This window comes from Hypanus sabinus, chromosome 11, assembly GCF_030144855.1.
Source record: "Hypanus sabinus isolate sHypSab1 chromosome 11, sHypSab1.hap1, whole genome shotgun sequence".
Lineage (NCBI taxonomy): Eukaryota > Metazoa > Chordata > Chondrichthyes > Myliobatiformes > Dasyatidae > Hypanus > Hypanus sabinus.
The window spans coordinates 207,038-220,942 of record NC_082716.1 but is presented as its reverse complement, the minus strand read 5'-3'; the positions used below and the strand labels follow the sequence as shown (position 1 = coordinate 220,942).

The 13,905-nt window shown below is 44.2% G+C and overlaps 1 protein-coding gene across 1 annotated transcript in view; it reads left to right on the top strand.

Moving 5' to 3' along the window:
- LOC132401643 (guanine nucleotide exchange factor VAV3) overlaps nucleotides 1–13,905 on the top strand; it is a 451,830-nt gene that overhangs the window by 350,886 nt on the left and 87,039 nt on the right. The window contains exon 20 of the mRNA XM_059983657.1: nucleotides 6,405–6,538. Coding sequence (XP_059839640.1) covers nucleotides 6,405–6,538 — 134 coding nt within the window. The remainder of the gene's footprint in view (nucleotides 1–6,404; nucleotides 6,539–13,905) is intronic.

Genomic DNA, 13,905 nt, shown 5'->3' with positions numbered 1-13,905 from the left:
AAATATCTTGCCTGAGGAACCTGCTGGAATTCTTTGAGATTACAAGTAGGATAGATAAAGGGGATGCAGTGGATATTATATATTTGGAGTTTCAGAAGGCTTTTGACAAGGTGCCACACATGAGGCCGCTTACCGAGATAAGACCCAATGGTATTACACGAAAGTTACTAGCGTGGTTAGAGTATTAGCTGATTGGTTGGACACAGCGAGTGGGAATACAAGGATCCTTTTCTGGTTAAACACACAAAATGCTGGTGGAATGCAGCAAGCCAGGCAGCACTGTCGACATTTTGGGCTGAGACCCTTCATCAGGACTAACTGAAAAAAAGAGATAGTAAAAGATTTGAAAGTAGGAGGGGGAGGGGAAATCTGAAATGATAGGAGAAGACAGGAGGGAGTGGGGTGAAGCCAAGAGCTGGAAAGGTGATTGGCAAAATGGATACAGAGCTGGAGAAGGGAAAGGACCATGGGGTGGGAAGCCTAGGGAGAAAGAAAGGAGGAGAGGAGCACCAGATTTGTATAAATGAACTGGATAAGCAAATGGATGGATGGGTTAGCAAAGTTACTGATGACACAAAAGTTGGAGATGTTGTGGATAGTGTGGAGAGCTGTCAGAGGTTACAGCGGGACATTGATAGGTTGCAGAACTGGGCTGAGAAGTGGCAGATGGAGTTCAACCCAGATAAGTATGAAGTGGTTCATTTTGGTAGGTCAAGTATGATGGCGTAATATAGTATTAATGGTAAGGCTCTTGTCATTGTGGAGGATCAGAGGGATCGTGGGGTCCGAGTCCATAGGATGCTCAAAGCAGCTGTGCATGTTGACTCTTTGATTAAGAAGGTGTATGATGTTTAGGCCTTCATCAATGGCGGATTTGAATTTAGTAGCCAAGAGGTAATGTTGCAGCTATATAGGACCTTGGTCAGACCCCACTTGGAGTACTGTGCTCAGTTCTGGTTGCCTCACTACAGGAAAGATGTGGAAGCCATAGAAAGGGTGCAGAGGAGATTTAAAAGGATGTTCCCTGGATTGGGGAGCATGCCTTATGGAAACAGGTTAAGTGAACTCAGCCTTTTCTCCTTGGAGCGAAGAAGGATGAGAGGTGACCTGATAGAGGTGTATAAGATGATGAGAGACATTGATTGTGTGGATAGTCAGAGGCTCTTTCTCAGTGCTGAAATGGTTGCCATAAGAGGACGCAGGTTTAAGGTGCTGGGGAGTAGGTACAGAGGAGATGTCACGGTTAAGTTTTTTACTCAGAGAGTGGTGAGTGTGTGGAATGGGCTGCCAGCAATGGTGGTGGAGGTGGATATGATGGGGTCTTTTAAGAGACTTTTAGATAGGTACATGGAGCTTAGTAAAATAGAGGGCTATGGGTAAACCTAGTAATTTCTAAGGTAGGGGCATGTTCGGCACAACTTTGTGGGCCGAAGGGCCTGTATTGTGCTGTAGGTTTTCTATGTTTCTATGATGGTTTCATTGCAAAGTTTTCAGATGATATAAAGATAGGTAGTTTTGTGGAAGTAGAGAGGCTACAGAAAGACAGACAGATGAGGAGAATGGGCAAAGAAGTGGCAGATGGAATACAGTGTTGGGAAGTGTATGGTAATGCAGTTTGGTAGAAGAAATGAAAGGATTGACTGTCTTCTAAACGGAGAGAAGATACAAAAACTGAGTTGCAAACGGACTTGGGAGTTCTTCTGCAGGATTTCCTAAAGGCTAACTTGCAGGTTGAGTCTGTGATAAGGAAGGCAAATGTGATGTTAGCATTCATTTCAAGAGGACTAGAATATAAAAGCAAGGATGTAATGTTGAGACTTTATAAAGCACTGGCAAGGCCTCACTTGGAGTATTGTGAGCAGGTTTGGATCCTTTATCTTAGAAAGGATGTGCTGAAACTGCAAAAGGTTCAAAGGAGGTTCACAAAAATGTTTCCAGGATTGAATGGCTTGTCATATGAAGAGCATTTGATGGCTCTGTGCCTTTATTCACTAGAATTCAGAAGAAAGAGGTTTGACCTCATTGAAACGTATCAAATGGTGAAATGGTGATAGAGTGGAAGTGGAGAGGATGTTTCTGATGGTGGGAGAGTCTAAGAGCAGAGGACACAGCCTCAGAATAGAGGGACATCCTTTTAGAATAAAGATGAGGAGGAATTTCTTTAGCCAGAGATTGGTGAATCTGTGGAATTTTTTGCCACAGGCAGCTGTGGAGGCCAAATCTATATGTATATTTAAGGCGGAGAGTGATAGATTCTTGATTGGCCAGGCATGAAGGATTATGGGGAGCAGGCAGGAGATTGGGGCTATTCATATTCATGCAGGTGACACGAAGGTTGGTGGTGTAGATAATGTGGAAGGTTATTGCAAGTTACAAGAGGATATTGAGAGGATGCAGAGCTGGGATGAGAAGTGGCAGCTGGTACTCAACTTGGAAAAGTATGATGTGATACACAAGACCATAAGACATAAGAGCAGAATTAGGCCATTTGCCCCATCGAGCCTGCTCCACCATTCAATCAAGGCTGATCCTCTTCTCCCCCTTCTCAGCCCCACTCCATGGCCTTCTCCCTGTGACCTTTGATGCCATGTCCAATCAAGCACCTATCAAGCTCTGCCTTAAATACACCCAATTGGCCTCAATAGCTGCCTGTGGTAAGAAATCCACAAGTTCGCCACCCTCTGGTGAAAGAAATTGCTCCACATCTCTGTTTTAAATGGATGCCCTTCTATCCCGAGGATGAGCCCTCTTGTTCTGGACTCCCCCACCATGGGAAACATCCTTTCAGCGTCTACTCTGTCTAGGTCTTTCAACATTTGAAAGATTTCAATGAGACCTTCCTTCTAAATTCCAGCAAGTACAGATCCAGAGCCATCTAACATTCCTCATATGATAACACTTTCATTCCGGGAATCATCTTTGTGGACCTCCTCTGAACCCTCTCCAATGCCAGCAAATCGTTTCTCAGATGAGGAGGCCAGAACAGTTAACAATACTCAAGGTGAGACCTCACCAGTGCCATATAAAGCCTTGGCATCACATCCCTTCTCTTGAAATAAATGCTAAGAAAGCATTTGTCATCCTCACCACCGACAGAACCTGCAAGTTGACCTTTAGGGTGTTCTACATAAGGACTTCCAAGTCCATTTGCAACTCCTGAGAGAGGGTGCAGAACAGATAAGGGATGCATTGGTCAGGATCTTTCAAGAATCACTTGATTTTGGTGTGGTCCCAGAGGATCAGAAGATTGCAATTTTCACACCACTCCTTAAGAAGGGAGGAAGGCAAAAGGAAGGAAATTATAGACCTGTTAGTCTCACCTCAGTGGCTGGGAAAGTGCTGGAGTCTATAAGGATGAGGTTTCAGGGAACTTGAAACTAATGATAAAATTCATCAAAGTCAGCATGGTTTCTGTAATGGGAAATCTTGTCTGACAAATCTGTTAGAATTCTTCAAGAAAGTAACAAGCAAGGTAGACAAAAGAGAGGCAGTGGATGTTATTTATTCGGATTTTCAGAAGACGTTTGTTAAGGTGCTGCACATGAGGCTGCTTATCAAGATAAAATCCTGTGGCATTACAAGAAAGATACTGGCATGGATAGAGGAATGGCTGACAAGCAGGAGGCAGCGAGTGGGAATAAAAGGGGCCTTTTCTGGTTGGCTGCCAGTGACTAGTGGTTTTCCTCAGTGGTCAGTACTGGGAGTGCTACTTTTCACATTGTTTGTCAATGATTTGGATAACGGAATTGATGTTTGTGGCAAATTTTGTGGATGATATGAAGATAAGTGGAGGCATAGGTAGCACTGAGGAAGCAATGCGATTGCAGCAAGACTTAGACAGATTGGAAGAATGGGCAAAAAAGTGGCAGATGGAATACAGTGTTTAAAAATATATAGTAATGCATTTTGGTAAAAGGAACAATAGAGCAGACTATTATCTAAATGGGGAGAAAGTTCAAACATCAGAGGTGCAGAGGGACTTAGGAGTCCATGTGCAAGACTCTCAGAAGATTAATTTATAGATTGAGTCTGTGGTAAAGAAGGCAAATGTAATGTTGGCATTTATTTCAAGGGGAATAGAATATTAAAGCAAGGAGATAATTCTGAGCCTTTATAATTGAATTGACCTTATTTCTTACAATCCATATACATAAAGAGTAAAAAAATCTTTATATCTCCATCTAAATGTGCAATGTGTAATTTATAATAAATAATATGTATAACAGAACCATCAATATAACATAGAAATACAGTTGTATCAGCATGAGTTAATCAGTCTGATGGCCTGGTGGAAGAAGTTGTCCCAGAGTCAGTTGGTCCTGGCTTTTATGCTGCGGTAACATTTCTCGGATGGTAGCAGCTGGAACAGTTTGTGATTGGGGTGATTCAGGTCCCCAATGATCCTTCGGGCCCTTTTTACATATCTATCTTTGTAAATGTCCTGAATAGTGGGAAGTACACATCTACAGATGTGCTGGGCTGTCTGCACCATTCTCAGTTGTGCCCCTGTAAAAGGTTCTTAAGATTTGGGGGCCCCATACCAAATTTCTTCAACCGTCTGAGGTGAAAGAGGCGCTGTTGTTCCCATGGACTTGGCCTCTAACACAGTCTGCAGCAGAGCATTCCACTAATTCACTGCTCTTAGAGGAGATATACCAGGATGCTGCCTGGTTTAGAGAATATGGATTATGATCAGAGATTAAGGAAGTTAGGGCTTTACTCTTTGGAAAGAAGGAGGATGAGAGGAGACATGATAGAGGTGTACAAGATATTAAGAGGAATAGATAGAGTGGATAGCCAGCACTTCTTCCCCAGGGCACCACTGCTCAATACAAGAGGTCATGGCTTTAAGGTAAGGGGAGGGAAGTTCAAGGAGGATATTAGAGGAAGGTTTTTTACTCAGAGAGTGGAATGCACTGCCTGAGTCAGTGGTGGAGGCAGATACACTAGTGAAGTTTAAGAGACTACTAGACAGGTATATGGAGGAATTTATGGTGGGGAGTTATATGAGAGGCAGGGCTTGAGGGTCAGCATAACATTGTGGGCTGAAGGGCTTGTAATGTGCTGTACTATTCCATGTTCTATGTTGTGCCTTTTTCATCACATAGCCAGTATGTACAGACCATGTGAAATCACATAAGCATGAGACACTGTTAGTATTGTCAACAGTTTTGGGCCTCATATCTCAGAAAGGATGTGTTGTCATTGGAGTGAGCCCAGAAAAGGTTCATGAGGATGATTCCAGGAATAAAGGGGTTAACGTATGAGGAGCTTTTGGCAGCTTTCCTCACTTTGATTTAGAAGAATATGTGGGAGTCTCATTGAAACCTACCGAATGTTGAAAGGACTAGATAGGATGAAATGTGGAGAAGATGTTTCCTATGTTGGGGGTATCCAGAACTAGAGGGGACAACGTCAAAAACTGAGGTGTGACCTTTTACAAAAGAGGTAAGAGCAGTGAATTAGTGGAACGCTGTGCCGCAAACTGTGTTAGAGGCCAAGTCCATGGGAATATTTAAGGTGGAAGTTGAGCGTTTCCTGATCAGTCAGGGAATCAAAGGATATGGCAAAAAGCCACATGTATGGGATTGACTGGGATCGGGAATCAGCCATGATGGAATGGCGGAGCAGATTCAGTTGGCTGAATGGCCTAATTCAGCTCCTATGTCTTATGGTCTTCTCTTAGATTGGTGGATCTTTTTCCCCATTTAGAAAATAGTCCACACATTTATTTCTACTGCATGATCATGAATTTTCCAACATTGTATTTCATTTGTCATTTTCTTGCCCCTTCTCCTAATCTGTCTAAGTCCTTCTGCAGCCTACTTGTTTCCAAAACACTTCCTGCCCCTGCACCAATCTCCATATCACCTGAAAACCTGGCAACAAAGCTATCTATTCCTTCATCTAAATCATTGATAGACAGTATAAAAAGAAGCAGACCGCTGCGGAATACCACTAGTCACTGGCAGGCAACCAGAAATGGATCCTTTTTTCTCATACATTATGGAAGGTCAAACTTGAAGGCCGAATACAGGGTTAATTGTAGGGTTCTTAGCAGTGTGGAGGAGTAGAGGGATCTCAAGGTCCACATCCATAGATCACTCAAAATTGCCATGCAAGTTTATAGAATGGTTAAGAAAGTGCATGGTGTGTTGATCTTCGATAGTCAGGGAATTGAATTATGTTTACGGTTAGCAGGCAATCAGCAGCTACAAAGCTGGAAGTGTGCAGATGATCTGGAATTCTGCATGGTTTGAGATGTCCAATAAGAGTGAGTTCAGAGAAGTCCAATGAACCAAGAGTTACTGGTGAGCCTAAGGGTTGGAGATGTAGAGAGATTGGAAACAAGACAAATTCATCATGATAGCCCTAACTTACCTGAACTTGCTCCTCCCCTCCAGGACTGCCAAGAATGCAGGTGACCAGGTGCTATGAAGGAGTGCCGCAGCCACCCCACACTGGTCCAGCACTGACCATTCAGCAGGGAGACGTTATTGAGGTCCATGGTGCTGAAGCACACTCTGCCTGGTGGAAGGTATGAAGACATGTAAACAGAGGAGTTCCTTCCAGTGCTGGCTAATGCAGACTCACCCCTTGGAACATCTCCTATTCCCTGGGATCTGAGACTGACTTCAAACATCATTCATGAGGAAGGGTCACTGTGGGAGAGGTGGTACTAAGGGAGGTTCACACTGTGGGAGGGGCAGAACTGAGGAAGGGTCACATTTCTGGGAGGGGAAACTGAGGGAGGGTCACATTGTGGAAGGGGCAGCACTGAGGGAGGGTTGCACTGTGAGAGATCCCTTCTTCATTTTCAGGAAAATGAAGGCGTAATCAGGTGGAAGCAGCTAAGATTGTGAATCCCTAGAAGACTACAAGGGACATGGGACTCCATAGAGTCATAGTGTTAGATAGACTTTTTCAGTCTCTCCTAATATATCCAGTCCTCCAGTCCAAACTAGGTACTTGAGGATCTTTTCTGTCCCCTTTCTAGCTTAATCACATGCTTTGTGTGATGTGGCAACCAGAACAGTACACAATACACCTGGTGTGGTCTCAATGCAGATTACAGAGGAGAGGTACATACTACCCTGAGGCAAATCAGGGTGAATAACTCTTCAGGGCCTGACAAAGTCTTCCCATAGATCCCACAGGAGGCAAGTGCAGAAATTGCCAGAGCCCTTGCAGAGATATTTTAATTATCCTTAGCAACAGGAGAGATACCAGAGTATTGGAATGATTGCCAGGGTTATTCTGTTGTTTAAAAAAGGCCCTAAACAGAAACCAGTAAATGATAGGCTGGTGAGTCTGACATCAGTTTTGGGAAAGTTATTGGAAGGTATTTTAAGGGAGCAGATATATAAATATTTGGATAGACTTGGACTGATTAAGGATAGTCAGCATGGTTTTGTTCATGGTAGATCATGCCTAACCAATCTGATAGAGTTTTTCGAGGAAGTTACCAGGAAAGTGGATGAAAGCAAAGTAGTGGATATTGTCTACATGGACTTCTGTAAGGCATTTGACAAGGTCATGCATGGGAGGCTGGTGCCTAGTGGTGTGCCACAGGGATCAGGAATTGTTAGTCTTCCATATCAATGATCTAAATGATAATGTGGATAACTGGATCAGCAATTTTGTGGATGACACCAAGATTGGGGGTGTAGTAGAAGTGAGGAAGACTATCATGGCTTGCAAAAGATCTGCATCAACTAGAACAATGGGCTGAAAAAAGGCAAATGGAATTTAATGCAGACAAATGCAAGGTTTTGCACTTCAGTAGGGCAAACAGGGTAGGTCTTATACAGCGAACAGTAGGGTACTGAGGAATGTGGTAGAACAAAGCAATTTGGGAATACAGGTACATAATTTGTTGGAAGTGATGTTACAGGTAGGTAGGATCATAAAGAAAGCTTTTGCCATATTGGAATTCATAAATCAATGCATTGAGTACAGAAAATAGGATATTATGTTGAAGTTGTATAAGACTTCGGTGAGGCCTAATTTGAAGTATTGTGTGTAGTTTTGGTCATCTACCTACAGGAAACATGTAAATGAGGTTGAAAGAGTGGAAAGGAAATTTACAAGGATGTTGCCAGGTCTTAAGGACCTGAGCTATAAGGAAAGATTGAATAAGTTAGGACTGTATTCTTCAGAAGGTTGAAGATTGAGAGGAAATGTGACAGAGCTATACAAAATTATGAGGAGTATATATAGAGCTTTTTTCACTGTTGGGTGAGACTACATGTAGAGTTCTTGGGTTAAGGGTGAAAGGTGAGAAGTTTATGGGGAACATGAGGGAAAACTCCTTCACTCAGAAGGCCGTGAGAGTGTGGAACAAGCTGCCAACTGAAGTGGTCCAAATGAACTTGATTTCAACATTTAAGAGAAGTTTGAATAGGTACATGAATAGTAAGGATATGGAGGGTTATGATCCAGGTGCAGATCATTGGGAGTAGGTAGCTTAAATAGTTTTAGCATGGAACAGATGGTCCAAAGGACTGTTTCTGTGCTTGCTTTCCTATCACTCTATGACTGTAACAAGATATCCACCTCTTGTCCACAGTGCCCCAATTAATGAATGCAAGCAAGCAATACTCTTTCTTCACCACCCACCCTCTACTTTCGGGGAATTATTTGCCTGTATCCCTTAGTTTCTCTGTTCTACAACACTATCCAAGGGCCCTACCATTAACTGTGTTGTCTTGCTACAGATAAGCTTCCCAAAATGCATCACTTTGCTTTTGATTAAGTTCAAATTCCATCTTCCATCCATCAGCCCTATTTCCCAGTTGATCTCCGTCCTACAGTAAGCTGAGAAAGCCTTACTCACTGACCCCTAAATCACCAGTGCCGATGCTGTCATCAGCACAGTGTGTATGTGGAACCACAGCTGAAGGTGATAATTCTTCTGTGTGTTTATTGTGGAAAAAAATATGGACGCTGGTGAAATTGAGAAAAACAATATTGATGTCCCGAAGCATTGAAACATTATGCAAAAAGAACAGAGAACATAGAACAGTACAGCACATTACAGGCCCTTCGGCCCACAGTGTTGTGCTGACCCTCAATCCCTGCCTCCCATATAACCCCCCACCTTAAATTCCTCCATGTACCTGTCTAGTAGTCTCTTAAACTTCACTAGTGTATCTACCTCTACCACTGACTCAAGCAGTGCATTCCACACACCAACCACTGAGTGAAAAACCTTCCTCTAATATCCCCTTTGAACTTCCCTCCCCTTACTTTAAAGCCATGTCCTCTTGTACTGAGCAGTGTTGCCCTGGGGAAGAGGCACTGGCTGTCCACTCTGTCTATTCCTCTAAATATCTTGTACACCTCTATCATGTCTCCTCTCATCCTCCTTCTCTCCAAAGAGTAAAGCCCTAGCTCCCTTAATCTCTGATCATAATCCATACTCTGTAAACCAGGCAGCATCCTGATAGATCTCCTCTGTACCCTTTCCAATGCTTCCACATCCTTCCTATAGTGAGGCGACCAGAACTAGACACAGTACTCCAAGTGTGGCCTAACTAGAGTTTTATAGAGCTGCATCATTACATCACGTCTCCTAAACTTTATCCCTTGACTTATGAAAGCTAACGCCCCATAAGCTTTCTTAACTACCCTATCTACCTGTGAGGCAAATTTCAGGGATCTGTGGACATATACCCCCAGATCCCTCTGCTCCTCCACACTACCAAGTATCCTGCCATTTACTTTGTACTCTGCCTTGGAGTTTGTCCTTCCAAAGTGTAGCATCTCACACTTCTCCGGGTTGAATTCCATCTGCCATTTCTCAGCCCACTTCTGCATCCTATCAATATCTCTCTGCAATCTTCGACAATCCTCTACACTATCTACAACACCACCAAAATTTGTGTCATCTGCAAACTTGCCAACCCACACTTCTACCCCCACATCCAGGTCGTTAATAAAAATCACAAAAAGTAGAGGTCCCAGAACAGATCCTTGTGGGACACCAATAGTCACAATCCTCCAATCTGAATGTACTCCCTCCACCACGACCCTCTGTCTTCTGCAGGCAAGCCAGTTCTGAATTCACCTTGCCAAATTTACCTGGATCGCATGCCTTCTGACTTTCTGAATAAACCTACCATGTGGAACCTTGTCAAATGCCTTACTAGAATCCATGTAGATCACATCCACTACACTACCCTCATCTATATACCTGGTCACCTCCTCAAAGAACTCTATCAGGCTTGTTAGGCACGATCTGCCCTTCACAAAGCTATGCTGACTGTCCTTGATCAGACCATGATTCTCTAAATGCCCATAGATCCTATCTCTAAGAATCTTTTCCAACAGCTTTCCCACCACAGACGTAAGGCTCACTGGTCTATAATTACCTGGACTATACCTACTACCTTTTTTGAACAAGGGGACAACATTTGCCTCCCTCCAATCCTCCGGTACCATTCCCATGGACAATGAAGACATAAAGATCCTAGCCAGAGGCTCAGAAATCTCTTCCCTTGCCTCATGGAACAGCCTGGGGAATATTCCATCAGGCCGTGGGGACTTATCAGTCCTAATGTATTTTAACTCCAACACTTCCTCTCCCTTAATATCAACATGCTCCAGAATATCAGCCTCACTCATATTGTCCTCACCATCATCAAGTTCCCTCTCAGTGGTGAATACTGAAGAGAAGTATTCATTGAGGATCTCGCTCACTTCCACAGCCTCCAGGCACATCTTCCCACTTTTATCTCTAATCGGTCCTACCTTCACTCCTGTCGTCCTTTCGTTCTTCACATAATTGAAGAATGCCGGGGTTTTCCTTGACCCTACTCGCCAAGGCCTTCTCATGCCCCCTTCTTGCTCTTCTCAGTCCCTTCTTAAGCTCCTTTCTTGCTACCTTATATTCCTCAATAGACCCATCTGATCCTTGCTTCCTAAACCTCATGTATGCTGCCTTCTTCTACCTGACTAGATTTTCCACTTCACGTCACCCATGGTTCCTTCATCCTACCATTCTTTATCTTCCTCACCAGGACAAATTTATCCCTAACATCCTGCAAGATATCCCTAAACATCGACCACATGTTCATAGTACATTTCCCCGCAAAAACATCATTCCAATTCACACCCACAAGTTCTAGCCTTATAGCCTCATAATTTACCCTTCCTCAATTAAAAATTTTCCTGTCGTCTCTGATCCTATCCTTTTCCATGATAATGCTAAAGGTCAGGGAGCGTTGTTCACTGTCCCCCAGATGCACACCCACTGACAGATCTGTGACCTGACCCGGTTCATTACCTAATACTAGATCTAGTACAGCATTTCCCCCTAGTCGGCCTGTCAACATACTGTGACAGGAATCCATCCTGGACACACTAAACAAACTCTGACCCATCTAAACCCTTGGAACTGATCAAGTGCCAATTAATATTAGGGAAGTTAAAGTCACCCATGATAACAACCCTGTTATTTTTGCACCTTTCCAAAATCTGCCTCCCAATCTGCTCCTCGGTATCTCTGCTACTACCAGGGGGCCTATAGAATACCTACAGTAGAGCAACTGCTCCCTTCCTGTTCCTGACTTCCACCTATACTGACTCAAAAGGGGATCCTGCTACATTACCCACCCTTTCTGCAGCTGTAATAGTATCCCTGACCAGTAATGCCACCCCACCTCCCCTTTCCCTCTCTTTCTATCCCTTTTAAAGCACTGAAATCCAGGAATATTGAGAATCCACTCCTGCCCTGGTGCCAGCCAAGTCTCTGTAATGGCCACTACATCATAATTCCATGTATGTATCCTAGCTCTCAGTTCATCACCTTTGTTCCTGATGCTTCTTGCATTGAAGTGCACACACTTTAGCCCTTCTACCTTACTACCTTTATACCCTTTATTCTGCTGCTCTTTCCTCAAAGCCTGTCTATATGTTACATCTGTCTTTACTCCATGCACTTCTTTCACTGCTCTATTGCTCTGGGTCCCATCCCCCTTGCAAATTATTTTTAACCCTCCCGAACCATGCTAGCAAACCTACCAGCAAGGATATTGCTCGGCCTCGAGTTCAGGTGCAACCCATCCAATCTGTACAGATCCCACCTTCCCCAGAAGAAATCCCAATGGTCCAAAAATCTAAAAGCCTGCCCCCTGCACCAACTCCTCAACCACGCATTTAACTGCCATCTCCTCCAATTCTTACCATTACTATCACGTAATACTGGCAGCAATCCTGAGAACGCCACCCTTGAGGTCCTGTTCTTCAGCCTTCTGCCTAGTTCCCGAAACTCACACTTCAGGACCTCATTCCTCTTCCTGCCTATGTCGTTGGTCCCAACATGTATCACGACTTCTGGTTGCTTTCCCTCTTGTACCAGGATGTCATGCGCCCAGTCAGAGACATCCTGGACCCTGGCACCCAGAGGCAACAAACCATGTGGGTTTCCTTCTCACGTCCACAAAATCTCCTCTCTGCTCCCCTGACTATAGAGTCTCCAATGATGACAGCTCTCCTCTTATCCGTCCCATTCTTCTGCACCACAGGGTCAGAGGCTCTGCCACCATGGCTCACAGCTGGTCAGTCGTCCTCACCAACAGCATCCAGGACAGTAAACTTATTATTCAGGGGAATGGCTACAGGGGTGCTCTGCACTACCTGTCTACTCTCCTTCGCTTTCCCCCCTCGGGTGACCCCCAGGTCACCCAACGACCTGCTTCCGGCAGCCTAGGTGTGACTACCTCTCTGTAGCTCTCATCTATGACCGCCTCATTCTCCCTTATGAGTCGAAGGTCATCCAGCTGCTGCTCAAGATTCCTCACACGGTCTTCCAGATCGCCCAGCCGCAAGCACTTCTGGCAGATGTGACTCTGCAGGAGAGGGGCATTCCCCCAAGACTGCCACATCTCACAGGAGAGGCACATCACTGTCTCAGGAGGCATTGTAAAGACTAACTGGAAACAAGCTCGTCCTCCGCCTCTTCTCGTAGAATCCCTCGAGTCAAAGCCTCAACTCTCCACTCCTTCACTGGGCCACTCACTCACAGGCTGCTCCGCTTGAGGTAACCCTCTATTTATTTGTTAGAGCTTTTCAAACTGTTTGGTCACCTGACCTCGATTGCCCAATCAGCTGCTTTCTGCTGAGTCTGAGCTATTCAAGTCTTGATTATCTAATCAACAGCTTTCTGCTGAGCAATTCAAATCTTGATTGACTTGATTGCACAGTCCAACTGCCAAAACTGCCAGAATCTCTCGAGTCAAAGCCTCAAATCTCCACTCTTTCACTGGCCCACTCACTCACTGGCCGCTCCACTTGAGGTAACCCTCTATTTATTTGTTTGAGCTTTTCAAACTGTTTGAAAAGACTCAATGTTAAGGCACATAAAGCTGGGTGAATCTTCAGGTCTGGCGAAGTGCATCCTATGGTGTTTTGAGAGGCAGTAATTATTATATCTGCCTTAGTTCTGGGTAAGCTACCAGAAGACTGCAGACAGAACTAGTACAGGTCAGAGAGGGTCAGTACTAGTACAGGTCAGACCATAAGGCCATAAGATATAGGAATACAGTTAGGCTATTTGGCCCATCGAGTCTGCTCCACCTTTTCATCATGGCTGATCAATTTTTCCTCTCAGCCCCAATTCCCTACCTTCTCCCCATAGGCAGATGAATTTGAGGTACAAATGCAGATTGTAAGCTATGACAGAAATGTAAACATGGAAACATAGAAAACCTACAGCACAATACAGGTCCTTTGGCCCACAATGCTGTGCCAAACATGTCCTTATTTTAGAAATTACCTAGGATTACCCGTAGCCCTCTATTTTTCTAAGCTCCATGTACCTATCCAGGAGTCTCTTAAAAGACCCTATCATATCTGCCTCCACCATCATTGCTAGCAGCTCATTCCATGCATACACCACTATCT